Source organism: Rattus norvegicus, chromosome 6 (assembly GCF_021556685.1).
Source record: "Rattus norvegicus strain SHRSP/BbbUtx chromosome 6, alternate assembly SHRSP_T2T, whole genome shotgun sequence".
Classification (NCBI taxonomy): domain Eukaryota; kingdom Metazoa; phylum Chordata; class Mammalia; order Rodentia; family Muridae; genus Rattus; species Rattus norvegicus.
Window position 1 is genome coordinate 112,724,606 of NC_141539.1, and position 18,847 is coordinate 112,743,452.

Here is an 18,847-nt window from a genome sequence, read left to right on the forward strand (position 1 = left end):
ATTACTGAATGTGAAGTCAGGGGACCTATGGCTTCTTTCTGAAATAGGCACATGGCCTTTACCCTGCTTTGGGGGCCGAGAGTTGTGATACAAAGGGTACTCGTAGATGCCCTCCCCCAAATTCCTTCCTCCACCGAGTGGCAGAGTGGCTAGGTAACTGTAGGCAAACGCTCCTGGGGCCCAGAGCCTCAGCACTCTGCCCTCCCATCCCAGTGTCCCACTCAACCTGTCCTTCGAAGTCACCCGATTTACTCTGTTTCAACCTGCGGGCCACCTTGGATCCTCTCTCTGTGGCCCCTCCAGTCATGTGTGTCTGAGAAGCGCCTCTCACCCATCATTCCTCTTTCCCAGCCCACAACGCCACCTCACCCAGATGATACGGTCATAATTCCACCTCATCTCCCCCTCTTCCCCTATCCTCCGAGACTCTCATTTTTCTTTTTCTTTGCAGTCTAGTATAATCCTACCATGCCGAAATGTCTGTGGTTCCCTGTCGTCCTTCAAACTCATCACAGACATCTTGGCTTGGCGTTCAATGCCTTTCGTGCTCATATAGCAGCTCTCAGCTTTCCCTCCCCAAACCCGTGATGGCCTCTGCCTTCCAGGCTCCCAGCATGTACCTTAACCCAGAAACCCCTTCTCTGTCTCAAGCTGCTAAAATCTCATTCATCCTCCCAGACCTCCGCAGATGAAAACCCTACCCCTTCCTGACACCTGGATATGCACTCTCTGCCTCTCTCAGTACTTCTGGGAGCCTCTCCACAGCCTCGGATGTTTCTGAGCCTGCAATATGCAAGGGGAAGCAAGCCCTCAGATGTAATTATTGAGCAGTGACCAGATACCTCACCCCAGCTAAGCATAAGGATGCAGGGCTGACAAGGGCAGCTGTGGTGCTGGCCTGTGGGCGGACAGGCCATGTTCTCTAGAGCAGCTGACAGTGGGCTGCCTGGTCTATCAGGAGTCGGCTCGCTGGCTGCGTGTTGGCTGGCTTTTGTGCCCTCTTTGTCCAGGCTGTGTGTCTGGCCTTTTGTGCCCTCTTTGTCCAGGCTGTGTGTCTTCAGGGTGTTTCAGACGCTGTACCCCCAAGATCCTGGTAGCCTCCTGACTGCCCCAAAGGCAGTGAGCCTGAGAGCTCAGGAGGCCCCTGACCTGTTCTCAAGTTAATCTGCTAGCTGAGATGAGGAAGCTGATGGCCTCCCATCCTCTTCCCTACGTTCCCCTCTGTATCAAGGAGGAGGAGGAGGAGGAGGAGGAAAAGGAGGATGGAGAGGAAAATTCTCAGATGAGGTCTTTCATTCCTAGTCTCTGTGGTGCCATAGACTTACTACCCTCAAGGGCTAAGAGTTGCACTATCACACCACACAGCATGGCCTTGATCAGACACAGTTAACTTGGGTGTGTGGACAGTGAGAGGAGCTTGGAGCAGAGTCCTGGATTGGTGCCACATTGTTCAGTAAACCTGAGGTCGTAGGGAGGAGCAGGGGTACCAGAAGGGCATTGCTCAGGGAAGCCCGCTGTAGTTACTTATTTATGGAACAGAAGTATTCCTAATCACTGTAAATCTGTATCAGTGCACACCGTGATACCCACCAGACACACACACCAAATACAGTTTGAAAACCACATGTTTTATTGTTATTCTTCATTAAGAACAGAGGGCCATGTGTTCAAATGCTACTCCAGTACCACATCTGGCAATCTCCCCACAGCCACTCGTCCCTGCCCAACATTTAAAGAGCTGGCCACCAGAGGTACTCCCTTTTCCCTCTAGGATGTCAGGCTCCGTGGTACTGAGCCTGGACAACGTAGGACTGGTTTTCAAGTTTGAACTCTAGGGTCAAGAGAGGTCCAGGGCCTGAACTGTCCAGACATTGCCCTTCCATTGTTTCTTCGTGCTGCTAAAGGGTGCCCAGAACTGTGAAGGGAGATACCTCAAATGACTCTTCCACTGAAGGGGGCTCCCCTTTTGCCCCCTGCCACATCATTCTTCTCCAAGGGGTCAGCTACAGTGACTGCCAAGGAAGCAGAGCGCCATGGTAGGAGTCATCTGCCTCCGATGGTGGGCATCTGGATTGCCAATGACTGAGATGCAGCCCACGGTTGGTGCTTGGTACACATAGCTAGGATGAGCAGATAGAGTACGAACAAAAGAAGGCCAAAAACAATAACTGCTCAAGGGAGAAGTGTGAGCAGAAAAGCCCAATGGTGCCCTCTGGAGGGTGTCAAAGTCAGGCCTGAGTAATATCCCCACCCTCTAATCTGTTCCATTCAACAATTCATGATCTTCTTGGGCAGAGGCTGGGGTCACCGTGGCCACCCACTGGACACTGCAGAGCATAGGCTTCAGCCTCAGTGCCTGTGTGGATTGGCCCTGGGACCAAGTCAGGAGAAGGTTTTTATGTGGCTCCCACTCCTTCATATGCCCCAGGGGTCTGTCTGGTCCTCTGGGTCTCTGGATACAAGGCAGCATCCCTATCTAGAGCTAGCCAGACTGGCAGGAATGGACTGGCAATTGCACCTAATATTCTGTCACTCCCACAAACTCTTCAGGGCTCAGTGTGACCTCCAGGCTTTTCTCTCCCTACAGCTAACTGCACCAACCTGGTTCTAACAGAGTTATACCTCCCTGTCCTCCACTGCGGGCCCCTCTCAACTACTGCTAACATGAAGAAGTCTCCCGGATGGCTGGGTTGTGTGCAGAAAGCCAGTCTTATGATTTTTAGACTCTTTCCATGGTTACCATACCTCCTGCCCCATGAAAGCAGGTAAAAGATCTTTTCTCTAAAGATCTTGTTTCTTTCTTTTTCATCCAAAGGTTTATTTATTTTATGTATGTGGATACACATTACTCTCTTCAGACACACCAGAAGAGGGCATCAGATCCCACTACAGATGGTTGTGAGCCACCATGTGGTTATTGAGGATTGAACTCAGGACCTCTAGAAGAGCAGTCAGTGCTCTTAACCGCTGAGCCATCTCTCCAGCCTAAGATCTTGTTTCTAAAGATCTTGTCCCTGGGCTCAAAGAAGACATTGGAAGCAAGGAGTGGAAAAGGATCTCTAAATTCATCTAGAACAAACTACTACCAAAAAAAAATCTCTTCTGGTAGATAACTGGCTAAATCCTGTCAAAATACCTCCAGTGACCAGCACTCACTCCAGATAACATTTATTTGTTTTATTTGTTTTTTTCAGAGCTGAGGACCGAACCCAGGGCCTTGTGCTTGCTAGGCAAGTGTTCTACCACTGAGCTAAATCCCCAACCCCTCCAGGTAACATTTAAACACTGGCTGGCTTTGGTTACAAAAGAGTTAACCCATTTGCCCCTCCCTCCTTCCCCTCCAATACTCACTCTCTCTCCATGATCATAACAACACTCCTCACCTCCACCCCCTCTTACACACACACACACACACACACACACACACACACACACACACAATTATATAAGGCTATATAAGAAACACACTCCTCTTATTACTTATGGGTAAGTAATTCCCTCTTCTCTCTCCCTTCTTCCCTTCATAATATCTAGCAAAAAATCTTGAGACTAGAGATTAAAGGGAAAGGCCAGAGGAATTCCAGAGAAAAGAACTATCCAGCTAACTCCTGGGCTGGGCTGGCCAGGTTAGATGGGCTCAGGTTGAGCAAAGAACAGCATTTAAGAACACCAGGCCATTGATTGCTGTCTCTGGGGAAAGGGCCTTGCATTTGGGCTGAGCAGCAAGTGCCTATGCTCCTCCCCTCTCCAACACAAATACTACTGACTACCCCTCACAGGAATGAGGGTGGATCCCCACCTCTTCCTATTCTCACCAGCAGTTGGCAAAGCTTACTCGACTGCCTCTCATGCATGGCAACTACCATTTACCAGCCTTTAGGTTCTGTGGAATCTCCTGCCAGCTGCAAGAACGTAGTCTCCACTATCAACACAAGGAGAAGGGCTTTAGCAAAAGCAGCAATGACCTGAGACATAAGAGTGGATGGGCCAGGCAGGAGGCAGGGAAGGGCTTCCCAGAAAAGAAAAAACTTGAAGTAGAAACACCTTAACAGTTTAGCAGCTCCCTTCCTGGCTGGCCCTTGAGCAGCCTAGTGGTGCCCAGGTAGTCATTTCCCTTCCATATCAGGATGCACCTGTTAATATATCCTCTGAGGACTAAGACCTGGGGTGGATATGAGGCCCTTCCTAGGCGAGGGTGTGGTGTGTCACAGGTGGAGACAAGGGTGCTGTGGGCTTACGTTCAGGAGAAACTGAGACACAGAAATGGCTGGAGTGCTTGCCAGCTATTTGTCCTGCTGCTTTGAGCTCTCAGTGCCGACATTGAACATGGGAACCAGCAAGCCAAGCAGCCACCTCTTTCCGAAGACCTCCTGTAAGTTCTTGCGCCAAGGCCGGGCTCTCACAGCCACCCCCTTTCGAACCTGGTAGCGGGTTTGCCCCCGGAGGATCAACAGCAGTTGGTGGCAGCAGAAACCGGCGCAGGCCAGGCCGACAGCAAACCAGAGGTAGAGCATGAGGATGACGAACATGTCAGAACCGAGGACAGCTCCTGCGGGGGAGGGGGAAAACACCAGACCGCTTTACACCCAGGCCACGTACCCAGGCGCACTCCGCGCTCTGGCGCTTTCTGCTGCTGAGGCAGAGAGGCTCACGAGTTGAAAGTTGTGATTTGTAGCAATCTCAGCTCTGCAGTCTGGGAAGATTGTGACTGAGCTCCTTGGCCCAAGTTTTCCTTAGTGCTGATGGCTCCTGAGGAGAGAGGGGGTGGGGAGAGAACGGGGTGCCTGGGGAGATGGAGAACAAGCTAAAAGAGCTCAGTGAAAAGAGCCCTCAGCATTTCCTCACAGCCTAGACTCTGCATAGTTCCCTGCACAGTGCCCCTCATTTCCGCTTTCTGGACTGGGAGAGAGGTGGGGGTAGGTCACAGGAGGAAAGAGGAGCGAGTTTAAGAACCTAAAGAGGGAGCTGGCACCCGGGCAGCTGTCTAGACTGCAGCCAGTTCTCCCTGTGAGGCTGGGAGCACTGTCTGGGAGGATCTGGGAAAGTGACAGCATGATGGAGAACAGAACCTAGTCATGGGAACAAGTCACGAGCTCAGCCTCAAGGGCAGCACATGGAGCCGACTTAGAGAACAATTCACTCATTAAAGTTAATAAGAGAAGGAGACACTGGAACACTCAGCCAAAGCAGTCCGGCCAGTCAAGTCAGCGGCTAAGGTTCAAAGAAACCCTTCAGGTCATCACTTCAGCACCCTGATGCTGGACAGCACCCGTTCTACACGCTCTAAACCGAGCGCTTCTTGTGACTGTTTTTAAGGTCCACTTTGTAACGAGCCTGTCTTCAGAGTTTAAGGTGGGATTGGTCCATGCTGGGTTTGAATGTGGACTTGCATAGGTCCCTTAACCTCTCTGAGTTGCTCATCAGCACTGTGGCTATAACGCTTTATGGATTTTCGGGATTAAATCCCAAGACCCTCGGGCCTTCCCCCACCTTCCCAGGGCCTGGAGCCTTGTCTGGGCTTTAGTAGCTGTAGTAAGCACATCTACCTTGGCATGTCTAGGAGCAAGAGCTGTGAGTTGAGAATAGAACCTGGGGGCCTTTCTTATCTCCTTGGGCACCACCTCCTTCTCCAGAGAGGCTTGGGTGCCTGTGCAGGGATCTCAATATACAAGCTACCTACAGAAATCTATCATCTTTCCCCCAGCCCCCGGCACCTACTTGCCCCAGCCTACCTCTTCCCAAGCTCCAGTTTCCAGACTCCTGAGAAGTAGACTTTAACACATGTCAGTCTCATCCATGATGGGTTCAGCAGCTAAGACGAATCGATCTGCTGGCTTGCTCACTGGAAGCATTTCCCTCAACCCCAGGAGCTTGGGTAGCATGATTTTCTTTGCAAAGTTAGAGACAAATAGGTCCAGCTGCCCGGAGGACAGAACTCTTGTTCCAGTAGGCATTTAGAGAAGCCCCTCCATTATTGTTGGGGGCAGCAGAGAGACAGACTTAAGAAGAGCTGGGCCATCCCCTGACCCACTTTTTCCTTGTCAGTACAAATTAGCTTGGGCAGCTGTGTGCAGGACAGAGATCCTGGGGCCCTGGTGCTTTTCTAGCTTGAGGAATACTGATGTGCAAGCTTCACATCCCTCAAGCTAGGATGTGAGAGACTCAGAGCTGTCAAGCTTAGGCCTGACTTGCAACTCAGCCCCAGGCAGACAGAAGCCATTTACCACAAGTTTCTAAATCAAGGCATGAGGCAAAGACCTTTTGGCCTTTTGCTGGCCTCATGTAGCGGCTACAAAAGGCTATTCTGGGGACCTGCTTTCTTTCAGAGCGTTTGAAGTTACCTGTTCTGGCTGTTTCAGTGCCTCTAGCCTAGGTAATACTAGTTTCTCTTTCAGAATACCACACAAGTTTCTTAAAGATTACATCATCTAATTTTCTCTCTCCTTGCTCTCCCCGACAACCATCTCTAACACTTCTGCCAAACCATCCCCCAGCATATTCTGTAATACATCTGGGCATAGGCAGTCCCCCCTCCTCCCAAAGAGGCTCACTCAGCGTGAAGCAAGACTAGACAGGGTGGCAGAGCAGAAAAGAATGAACCTGGAGTCAAAAACTGGATGGCTCAGAAGCAACTTAACCTTTGGCTCCCAGCCTAAAAAAAAATAACACAACACCTGTCTCCCAGATCTGCCCTAAGGGTTGGATGCAATGAGACATGACTATTGGGGCACAAAATAGGTATTCAATAAATTCTAGTCTCCCCTTTCTACGCTGGGGCCTCCTAATGGTATCTCCCAACCGATACTAATCCAAAAGCCATGGTGCATGCCAAACGGTGTCACTTCCATTCTCTAGATAAGAATGAGGCTGACAGAGGTGACACAATACCAAAAGCAAGGAAACCTTTTCAAGATTCTTCAACAGACCCCTCTATGGCATCATCTGAGGGTCTGGCTGGAGTCAGTGGCCAGTAGCATTTTGGAAGAACCCACACACAACACCAAATAAAGGTAGGAGGTTTTCAAGGCCCTGTTCAGAACCTCTCAGGTACTAGTGTCAGATCCCAACTGCAGGGATAATTTCTGGGTTGAACAACTGCTTTTGGGCAGCCCCCTACCCTCCCATTCTTCTGAGCAGCTGAGAGGGTATGCTCTGGACCATTTGGACTGGGAACTGGGGAAGAAGAGTCTCAAACTAGGAGGCATGTGTATGGACAGGGCCAGGGAGGGATGTGAGGGGTGAGCAAAGGAGAAAGATGAGGTGGATCTGGTGATGAGAAGCCTTGCATTCCTTTTGCCTGTGGGTGCGGTGATAGTTGGTGAGGCTCATTCTAAAGCCAGCACAGATGCTTGGGCCCTGAGGTGGGCATGGGCTGGCTTTTCCCTCCCATCAGATCAAAGCAAAAAGCTCCCTCCCTTCCACATTTCCCAAACCTAGCACATATGGACAGGCCTCACGCCCAGACTTAAATCAAACCATTTCGAGGTCCTCCTTCTGGAAACACCCATTTTTATGGTTGGAGAGACTACTTGGAAAGGGATGTGCAGTCAGGTTCCCTGGCTCTCCCATCGCTCCACCTGCCTGCTCTCACACTCCACCCCCAGCCCACCCACCTACCCTCCCCCATCATGCTTATTTCAGTCCTGGCAGCCTTCTATGCCAGCACCAAGATCCAGAAGGCCCCAGAGCTCCAAGTTCTGGGCCCAGCTTAGCCACCATGCCTCCAGGAATTTCTCATGACTGGTCCTTCCTGGATTCCCACTGCCAAATGGCACGATAGTTCTATGTCTGTGAAGAGCTGAGCTAAAGATACAACTGGAATGAGGGTTCCCCTGGGGTACAGAATTTTTTTTAAGTACCCAGGTAAGGCCAAGCTAGGCCAGGACAGTCAGGCTCTCTGTAGAAGTAGCTGCCTTTCTTTGACCCTGGAAGGTCAAGTCAATATGTTTGGGAATATGGACCCTGAGGAAGAGCACAGAATTGTGATTTAAACACCTGGCTACAAGCTAGAGACAGCCAGTCTAGGGAAGTACAATACTAGGCAGGCCATTTAGCCCCAGCTAAGACTCAGTTTACCCGATAGATGGACCCAAGACACACACTTTGGTGTCCATACTAATTGTAGAGATCAAATTGGTCAGAATTCAAGGTCAAAGGTGGAAGGCAAGGAAGTAGGGACAAGTAACAGGGTAAGGTAAGGGAGAACTGCCACCAGGAATGGCATCTCCCAGGGTCAGGTACCACAGAATGTTCTTAGAGACCTACAATTCTAAATGCAATCGTCAACATGGAGCCTATGTGAGCATTGGTTTGAGGACTCCTGCAGGTGTCAGAGCCATCCAGAGGGTCAGATCCCACACCAGGCTGGATCTGTGGAGTATCACCTTGTAGCCAGCGAGGTGGCTCTGAGCCACCAAGAGTCTGGTTTAGTCTAACATAGCGGGTGGGAGGTTGGAGGTTAGCCTCCTGCTCAGCCCAGCCTGAAGTCAAGTTTAGCCTGGGGGGGGGGGTTGTTTGCTAAGAACTCCTAGAGGAATGTGTGAGTAGGCCTGGGGTCCAGATCTATGAAGAACATAGCATGAGCTCTGAAGGGATTTGCCTGGCCCGAGAAGTGTATAGCTTGGGTACCACAATTTTATGAGTAATATATAGTATGAAAGATGAGGAGGGTGGGGTGTCTGACCCACGCATTCCCAGTTCATCCTAATCGCTGATAGATTGCAGTCTGTCCTCTTAGTATGTCTCCGGGAATACTAGGGCATAATCATACCCATAGACTGTTTATCTGACAGTTTGAACCGAGCATCCTGAGCTTTTATTTGGAAAAACTTGGGGTTAGGTCTTGTTTGCTCAACCTGCCTGCCATGGCCCACTCACCGGAGAAGAACTGGCTGATTGAAGTGGGCAGGAGCGTGAGGAAGGCCAGGGGGTGGGCGAAGGAGATGGAAAGGACAGCTGAGATATAGGCCACTCCGGCCACCATGGAGTAAAGGCAGGCCAGTGAGGTGTAGAGGCAGAACAGGATGAAGTTGCGCATGTTCCTGCTGCCGATGCAGTTGCCGGTGAAGAAACAGTGATGGTCGTGCCTCAGCGTGACTCGGGCGCACACTCGGCAGAAGTGGGTGCTGGGTGGTGGGCGCTGAGGTCTCTGGGACGAGGTTCCCTGGCAGGCACCCAGGTCGTCTGGGGAGTTCTGGACGACCAGGATGTAATTGCCCAGGGCATTGGCTGAGAGGAACAGGAAGAGCGCCCCGTGAAGCACGGCAGGCGAGAAGAGCGGGGTGGCTGTGGGGTCCTCACGCATGCTGGGCAGGAAGAGGAAGAGCTGCAGTACGAAGGTCACCAGGGAAATGCAAAGAAAGTAGGCGGGGGCCACCACGTTGAGCAGCCGCAAGGCCAGCATCCTCGATTACATTCCTAAGGGGTGCAAGGAGAGAGGAAGCCTTACAGCGTTGTCCAGGGTCAGTGTGGAGCTCTTCTCCTTGGTCAAAGGTCCACAGGGCTGGACACAAATCACCCAAACCCTGCCCTTGGATCAGCCTTTCTAGTTTCCCTAATTTGGGACCAAGCAGGTTAGAGGCCCCGAGACCACAGCTGGCCGCTCTCTGGCCAGACCTGATTTGGCTAAGTCCTTGTTGCCTTGGAGTCTGGAGGTGAGGTGCAAGGAGGGAAGGACCTGTTTGCAGTTTGGAGTGGTTGTGTGGGGGTAGGGGAGGGGTTTAGGAGCCGACGGGTGAAACTGCTACTGTTTCACAGTAGTGGATACAAACCACTTTGGGGATCTCTGGCTGAGATGTCCCTAGGAGAAAGAGAAGAATGGAAGTTGGGGTGGTGGTGGTGGTGGTGGTGGTGGTGGTGGTAACTGTTCAACTCTTTGAGATCCTGATTCACCCTTTCCCCTACTCTTACCTTGAGCAATACTCTGTGACCTCACGGGTTACCCAAGGCTCTCTGGGAGAGGCTGTGCTGTGGACCGTGATGTGTGCCTCCTTGTGTGCGACTGTACGTGTTATCTGTGTGTGTGCGTGTGTGTGTGTGTGTGTGTGTGTGTGTGTGTGTGTGTGTACACCCACTCCCTGCCACCTGGCTTTTTCTTAAAAAAAAAAAAAACCAAAAACAATTAAAACACTGGATGCAGTCACTCGTGTTCAGGTGCTTGGGTAGGGTGGAGGTAGCCAGAGTGCCTATGCCACTGGGTCCTGGTCAGTTCATTTTCCAGCCGCTGGTTGCCCTGTTTCTATAAAATCTTTGCAAAAAGTGTCTTCCTTTGAGGCGATGAAGTTGAAATCCCCCATTCGCACCCGCCTTTCACTTTCCTGGCGGGAGAAACCCAAACAATCCCCAAGGCGCCGAAACCCTTTCGATGCCAAGAAGCCAGTCCTGGGTGGACTAGTGGATGCTTGGCAGCTTCTCCTAGGATGCCCGCCCCCACCCCCTAACACACACACACACAGAGCCGAACGCAGCCCCACCTCCTACAGCCAGGGCCCCTCCCCAACTTCGGGTACCACGGGGAAATAGGTTCCGAGCGTGGAGAAGAACTTTCCAGTGATCTAAGTAATCGGCCAGAAGGAGGCACGAAAAAAGTTCTGGGAAGGTGGTTGAACCCAAGATGGATGGATGCCACAGGGCCTGGGGTCCAGACTGTCCTGTCCGGGACGAGCCATTGGTCACCTTGAAATCTTTGCAGGTGACAGTGCCTGCCGATCTGGGGACCTGCGGCCTCTCTACACTACTGGGGAGCACCGCAGGGCAAGCCTAGGGGCGATCGTTGGGGTAACCCCCACGCCCCGTAGCCATGCATCCCCAGAGGCCACGGGGGCGCTGCCCACTCCACAGAGCCCTAGGTACCGGGCTCCAGCGAGGGAAGCAAGTGTCTTCCCGGCGCCAGTCGCCAGGGGTGTGCGGGAGCAGCCTCCAGATGCGCCGCGGCTCTGGGAAGGCAAAGGACAGGGGCTGGGGGGAGTGCGGGGCGCCGGGTGGGCGGCTACAGCCCGGGCCCTGTGTCCCGCAACGGTCAGCAGAGAGTGGCGGGCGGCGGCGAGAGTGGGGAGCTGTCCGCTCAGCACCGGAGTCCTCCTCACCGGCCTCCGAGGGCGGCACCGGAGCCCTGCGGACCCAAACAGCGCGGGCACCCACCGGTTCCTCAGCCACTGCCTCCTGGACGCCAGGGCAACCGCCCCCCGGAGCAGCCGCAGCGCCGCAGAGGGCTGGGGAACAAACTCACCCAGCTCCAGTCGCGACAGGAGGAGCCCCAGACGCAACCCTGATCTTCCCCGAGGCTGCAAAGTTGTGGGCTCGCCCGACTGGCTCGCAGCCTCCTCACGCTTCGCTTCGGGGACTGGGCAGGTAGCGGGGGTGTGGGAGGAGGGAGCGGGCAGCTGCCGCCCTCCTACTTGGGTGCCAGAGAGTGGGGGCCAGGATACGGCGGGGATGGCAGCTGGGCACCCCCCCAGCTCCGCCACCCCTCCCTCCGCTCCTGGGGGCGGTGCTCTGGCCACTGGCTCAGCGCTGAGGACTTGCCCCCCACACCTCCGCCCTCCTCGCCCCCCCTCGCCCCAGGGTGGATTGTGGCGCCCTGCCTTACTGCAACCCTGGTTCCAACTGGGAGATAGGGATTCAGCCTTGATGCAGAAGCTCCAGCCATATCCTGACCTCCCTTCCTCCCCTCTTCCTGCTTATGACCCCTCCCTGCTGTCGGCTAGGACCAAACCTTGTGTGTAGGTGGGGTGTGGGGTGGGAGTAATGTTAAGAGCTCAGTTTACCAGGATAGCACCCATGAAGATCAGCATTATCTCAGAAGGGCTGTAAGCTGAGGGGTGAGAGCCAGTCTACCTGGGTGTGGGTATCCACCGTTTACCATTTACTGGGCCGAATTCCAGTGTGTTCTGTAGAACAGAGGACCGAATGACTAGTGCTATAAAGCTTGCTTGGGATAGGGACGGTTCATGTCCCATTGACACTACAGATTGGCCTTTTCCTCAGTAACAGGCACAGTGCTGAGCCCATGACCCAACAGCTTGCATCCATCCTCCAGTATGAGCCTTGAAGCTAAGTGAGCCCCATTCTAGGGGCAAGAAAGTGACACTAAGTCACATACCCAAGGTCATGCAGCCGGTGAATGGTGGGGTCTGGATTTGAACCTGGTTCTAGTAAATGCTCCTATTCTCAGCCTCTGCCCATATCAGCATCACTTGAGAACGAGTAGTAGTGCTGGTTTGGGAGAGGGGAGGACTACAGGGTTTAAACACAGAGCTGGGACTGGAAGCTTCTCCTGCCCCTGTCTTCTTTTCATGCTTCCTCATGTGTGTGCTGTGAGGCACCAAGAGGGTGATGACATCAGTGTATGGCAAACATCTGTCTCTGTCTCCCTGTCTCCCTCTGTCTGTCTGTCTGTCTGTCTGTCTGTCTGTCTCTCTCTCTCTCTCTCTCTCTCTCTCTCTCTGTGTGTGTGTGTGTGTGTGTGTGTGTGTGTGCGCATGAGATCATGCACTCTTGCGCGCACACCCACCCATGTAGGGGAAGACCACGAAATATTACAAGACTATCAATGCCTTTACCAGCCTCAGTTTCCCAAGCTGTGATGGCTCCCATCACTGCCTTCTCCACTCCTTTGTGGGTGAGCAAACATAATAAATGCTTATTGCTGTCTCGACTGGTTGGTTAAAACGAGCAATCCTGTGAAGTGAAGGCCGTATGCCGATCGGCTTGGACTCTATTTTTGAATCATCAGACACTGTTTTCTCTGTATTTTATCAGCATACATAAAAATAAAAAAGGGGCCAGGAAACCTTCTCATGTTCTAAAAGAATCTTATCCATGAAAGGAAGGACAGCATACCGGAGGCAGCTTCTGAGAATCCGGTGGCCCCAGGACAGACACGAGGAAGCACAAGAGGTCTTTTTTCCTTCCACTGAAGCTTTGCGTCACAAGTTGCTTGGCCCCTTACAGAAGCTCTGCCTGCCTCTCACACAGGCCCGGAATGGAGGGGGCTCAAAGGGCTCAGTCTGGGCCATACTGACTGAAGTATCTCCATTCCTTAAATACCTTGAGACTTGGGCGTGTTTCTAGTTTTACTTTACATAGTGGTGTGTGGGGGGAAAGGTGAGTGTGTGTGTGTGTGTGTGTGTGTGTGTGTGTGTGCCTGAATTCGTGTGTGAAGGGTAAAAAGAAGCTTAGGAAATGTGGGAAGATGTCAGTGGGGCAAGGGAGTAACCACCTAGGAGGGAGGAGGTGAGAGGATCGGACAGGAGTGGACAGGGTAATAATTTATTTAGAAACCAAACTTTCCAACGGGAAAGGACACTAGAGCTGAAGTCTAAGCCTAGTGCTTCCTCCGTCCCTTAAAGAATAGAGGGAGAGAAAGAATAGCCAAGTGCTTTGCCCTTGACAGAACCCCATAGGGAAGTCAACTTGAAACTTCACTTTGATACTGGCCCTGAGTTGAGCAGAGAAACCATCGCTGTGGCTAAGCAGCCACCTGAACCTGAGCAGGTGCTTTAGCCTCTCTCACTCTGCATCCTCATCCTTGACAGGAAAACAATGTCCAGGGTTGTGATGGCAGCCATGCTGTGCTGGAGGTCAGGTCCAGGGAGAGGCTGCAACACTCTTCTGTATCTGCCTTCTCTCTTCTAGACTCCCGTCTCTATCCTTCTGTCTTCATCTTTCTAAAATGAGAGCTCCCGTCCTGCATTAGAAATATTGGGGGTGAGGGGTGTCTCTGATTTTTCCAGAGTAAACCAGAGTAAATATTCTGGCTGCCGAATCCATACTGGTGTCTCTGGAAAGAAAAATCTGTATTTTGAGGTTTTGAAATGTCTCGTGAAGACGCATTTGCCCTTGCTCTCCACAAAGATTGTCAAAAGTCATTTCTAAGCCACATTCCCCATTTCCTGTCTCTGCTCTCATACCTGAGCTGTGATGGCATCTGCAGGGTTTCCCGAGGGGGCAGGACTCGGGCAAGCATCTGATTGCTGCTGAGCGCTCTCCTGGAGATGTGTGCTGCAAATCTTTCAATTTAGCAGTATTATTTGAATGAAATAAATTCCCTTCCAAGTGGCAATCATTCCATTTTACCACAAAATAAATGTAGTATCCAGAGGAAGAAACTCCACGAACAGTCTCTTCTCCTTGGGATGAGACACCACCCCCAACACACACAGGTACACACACGCGCATGCGCGCAAACACACACACACACACACACACACACACACACACACACACACACACACACACACACCATGTCTGTCAGACTCCCCACATGTTTAGATGGAAGCTGTCCCTTGACGAGAGGATCTGGGTGAAGAAAGCTGATGGGGTAATGCTTCATTGTATGCTCTTAGCACAGGATGGGCTGTGGAGACTAGAAACTGGGGTCTCAAGGTTAACCAACAGTCTGAAATGAAGACAGCCATAGATATCCCCAGACAGGATGCTCTCTTCAGCTGACAACTAACCACAGCCACGGGCAACCACAAAGTGCTTCCAAGCCTCAGGAAGTTTAATAAGAAGACGCCATCCCTGCCCTCCCAGCTTTGGAAAGCATCTTAATGTGATCTTCGTCTCAGTCGGCGGAACACATCGGAATTGGATTATCACAGAACATCTACCTAGAGGCGCTACTCTACTTTGCCAGCACTGCCTCCATTTTAACAGCAACTGCATTACTTTGATGTAATAAGTTAGTAGCTTCACCAAATTAAAATTGCATTCCACAAGTCTCTCAGTAGCCTCAGAGCTGGGAGGGAAAGCAATATTAAACCCATTTTTCTTCTGAGAAAACTGAGGTTCAGAGATTTGCCGCAAGCTAACCCATAAGCCTCTCCTGTATCAGATTTAAAATGCTATTTGAAAGGCTGGGCCTGTTGGTGCATTCCTGTGACTGGGGAAGTGTTAGTAGGAGAATCAGGACTTCAAGGCCATTCATCCTTCCCTACGTCTGGTCCATCTCAAAAAACCAAAACCAAAGCAACAAGCCAACCAATAAATGAACCTCCCTCGATGTGATTCACCAATGCTTGCCTTTTCTGGAACATGACATTTGCATAAAGAAGGCAGGCAGATCACAGGATCTCCAGAACAAGACCCCGCCCTATCTCCCTTTATCTAAAGCTTCACTGTTCTTCACTGATGTCCCACCTGCTCGGGAACATGTATCCCCAAGCACTTGACACCACTTGATCATAGACCTTATCTGTGTACTGTTTGCCCCTTCTTATTAGAATGCCAACTCCCCGAGAGCAGGATGTGGACTATTTATCACACCATGTCCCCCGGGCCTAGTGCAGTGTCGTGTGTAGTGAGTGGACACTTGGCAGGATGCAGACACACCCAATGCCCGCAAATGCTCCGCTGTCCCTGGTACTAGAGAAGGTGGGTGTGACACAGACAGACATCCAGCAGCCAAGCCCAAATGTCAAGGTAGAAACCACAGGTTTGGATGGCAGGTAAGCCCGCAGCCCTCTATGATGCTAGGATGCTTCAGGGTGAAAAATCTTTGTTTAGCTTGGAGGAGCCCTCTTTGCTGTGCTCAGGCCTCAGAAGGATGAATGAAATTGTTCCCAATTAGCCGAGGTTTTCTGGGACCACTTAAGCAGCCTTGGTAGGGATATTGACAGCCAGGGACCAACAAGCAGCTCAGCTCATGGGTGGGAGTGGTAGCGGGATTAATTGGTCCTTTCATCTAGGAGCATGCCGGAGGTGGGAGAGTACTAATGGGTGGGAGAGGGGGAGGAGGAGGAGGAGGAGGGAGGGGAGGAGGCAAAGGACAGGGCAGAGAAGAGGGGCAAGGAGAGGAGTAGAGATGGGGTAGTGAGGCTGTGTTTGTCCCGCACCCCACAGTTTATGTCTTCATGATAGAGGAGGCTCTGGAGGCACAGGAGGGAATTGTTGGCCTCTACTGAGAACTCTCCCATGCCAGGTGTCCAGAATGGGAAGGAATGAGGCAGAAGCCGACATCTTAATTAGAAGGAGGGGAGGGAGGACATGAACAATGAGGTCACCACGGTGCCCTTAGCTGTCCAGAGACCACTTGGGTGTCCTTGCAGCCCTAGAGCAGCAGCGTGCACATACCTCACGTCCCTGATCCCTCCCGCCTCACTCTTCCATCCCAGCAGAGAGAGCACGGCTCAGGAGAGGCAGTGCGGTCTGCTGATGAAAGCAGAAGCGTTGGTGCTCACTGACCTGGGCTGAATCGCTTTATTCTTACTCATTGTCTACCCTTGGTAACTTCCTCTGCTTCCCCGAGCCTCCGATGATATCTCCACGACATGTGAACTGACCGAGAGTTTTAATTCATTCTTTTTTTTTTATTATTTATTTGTTTTGAGATAAATGTAGCCTCAAACTTGGTGTAGCTGAGGATGACTTTGTATGCATGAACTCCCTACCCATAACTTCTGAGTGTTGGGGTTACGGGTGCCACCGTGCTTGGGGTACATGATGCTGGGGGTCAGAGGCAGGGCCTTTTGCTCACTAGGCAAGCACTCTACCCATTACGCCTTAACTCTAGCCACCATCCTGAGTTTTAAGCAGCAAAGAAGTCATGTCAGGAATAGCTTCCTTTCTACCCGTCGTGACCTCTAGCTTGCTGTCCACACAATCCTGTCTGCTCTGGGGTACTTACTGTGGGTATCTTCCATGCTGTGTCTCCCCACCCCCATCTTCCCCGCCGTTTCTCTTTCTCCCCCTTTCTTTTTGAGACAGAGTCTCACCATGTGAAATTTTGCCCAGACTAAATGCACTCTGTAGACCAGGCTAGCCTCCAACTCACAGAGGTCCATCTGCCTCTGCATTCTCAGTGCTGGGATTGAAGGCATGAATCCCTACACTGGCTGCTATACCTTCGTTTATTGCCTCTGTCAAAAACCTCATTGCAGGGCCTTTCCTGGCAGTAGTTTTGTAGCCTGTACCCAAGCACAAAGCTTTAAGGTAGAGAGGAGCTCAATAAATATTTGAATGGATTACAAATAAGAACGTTATAAATAAATAATAAACTGTACCTCAATATCTGACTTAAGAATCAGGCTTGAGGAGCCAGCAAAATGGTTCAATGGTTGAGAGCAATTGCTGCTCTTAGAGGACTCAGTTTCTCAGCACCCACAGGGTGGCTCACAGAATCCCCAACTCCAGTTCCATGGCATCTGGTGCCCTCTTCTGGCTTCCATGGACATTAGACACACACTGCATGGACACATACATGCAAGCAAAACACTCATACACATGAGATGAAAAGAAATCTTTTTTTTTAAGGCAGGCTTGAGAGAGCAATGAGGAAACAGAACCCAAGCAAAGGTATCTATTTTCTGCTTCCTATTTTGTGCCCAGCCAGTGAGGTTTGGAGCCTAGCCCTCCTTATTTCATTTAGCCCTTACCATAGCCCTGCCTAAAGCTAGGCAGACTCCAGCAATTTCACAGAGGAGGACACAGAAGCTCAGAGCAGCCCAGAGGCTCGCTAAGGTCGTGACTCTTACTGGCAGCAGGCATGAAATCCAGGTCACATGATTCCAGAGCTCAAGCTTCTTCATGGCCCACAGCCCTGTGCCTTTCACACACCAGAATCACAGGACATAGAAACAAATAATGCCTTTTCTTATGGAGAGGTTGTATGCTGTGCTGATGATGGCCTCGTATGTATTAGTGTGGATCAGCCTTTCCCAGGGACACAGGGTGGGAGAGAGTAATTGTCTTCTTGGAGAGGAGGAGTAGGTTGGATGGGTAGCCAGAGATCAAAGTATGCCTGCACCAGGGAGCAGAAGTGTATTTGGGACCCAAGGGTAGCAGGAAGGCAAGAGAGGAGAGGGAACAAAGAAAATTCTAGGATAAAATGTTGACATTCAAGTTCAGCTCTGCGCACCGCTCCTTGTACAGAATCAGTTGGCTTAGCCCACTTTTTTGTTGCTATAACAACATACCTGTGCCTGAATGATCTGTAAAGAATGGAGGTTTGTTTAGCTCATGGTGGAGGCTGAAAAATTCAAGAGCACAATGCTGGTGTCTGGGTGTAGCTTCTGGCGACACTGGGATACAGGGAAGTGTGTCTCACAGTGAGACAGAGTGGGTGTGTCAGGCAAAACTTTCCTTTGTCATAAGGCCGCTTTCATATTAACCCACCAATCCATTAATCTACAAATAGATTAAGCCGCCCCAGTGTCTTAGATACTTCTTGACCCCAGTGCGTGGGAGGAGTGAACTTGCAGAACGCAAAACTTGAGAGCCATGTTTGAACCATGCATCTGTTAAGCCCTCTGCCCCTCGGCTTCCTGGTCTGAAAGGTAGGTCTTTGTAACAACTCTGGCTTCATGCGGTGGCCGCGTAGAATGAGCATAGATTAAACCTGTGCAGAGTATGTGGAAGACGGGCTGCATAATGTGCTAGCTGGCTACTGCTGTAATTATTACCGGGTTCCATAGCTGGGAAATAGTGATTAAATTAATGGGGAGGTTTAATGGAGCCTGTCTAGGATTGGTGCTGACTCTATGAGGAGGTAAGACCTGGACTCTCTCCATCTTGTTGTTCTACCCTCTCTGTTGCCTCACGATCTAGACCAGTGTGCCTCCCCCATCTTGCTCATCATACTCTTCCTGGAGCGGCAGACAGGTGTCTAGTTGCCTTTCTTGCCACGTTGACAGAATACTTAAGAAGGAGCAACTTAAAGGAAGAAGGGTTTGTTTTGACTCCCAGTTTGACAGTGCCGTCCATCTTAGAGGGGAGGGCATGGTGATCGGAACAGATTCCAGGTGTGGTGGCAAGAAGGTGAGGTGCTTGTTGATGATCAGGAAGGAGAGACAGAGAGACAGACAGACAGACAGAGACACAGACACAGACACACACACACACACACACA

General features: G+C 51.3%; 1 protein-coding gene across 2 annotated transcripts; it reads right to left on the reverse strand.

The window, feature by feature from the left end:
- Nucleotides 1-1,607: 1,607 nt before the first annotated feature.
- On the reverse strand, nucleotides 1,608-11,383 carry Zdhhc22 (zDHHC palmitoyltransferase 22). 2 transcript variants are annotated; one of them, NM_001039325.2, is given in 3 exon segments: nucleotides 1,608-4,549; nucleotides 8,878-9,417; nucleotides 11,228-11,383. In NM_001039325.2, coding segments are annotated over 2 exon segments (792 nt in total). In that variant the 5' UTR covers nucleotides 9,404-9,417; nucleotides 11,228-11,383; the 3' UTR covers nucleotides 1,608-4,283.
- Nucleotides 11,384-18,847: the final 7,464 nt, after the last annotated feature.

Coding starts and splice junctions, on each gene's coding strand:
- Zdhhc22 (XM_087552878.1), bottom strand. CDS start 9,403: ATGCTGGCCTTGCGGCTGCTCAACGTGGTGGCCCCCGCCTACTTTCTT. Junction 4,550..8,877: donor AATCAGCCAGTTCTTCTCCG/GTGAGTGGGCCA, acceptor CCTCCCCCGCAG/GAGCTGTCCTCGGTTCTGAC.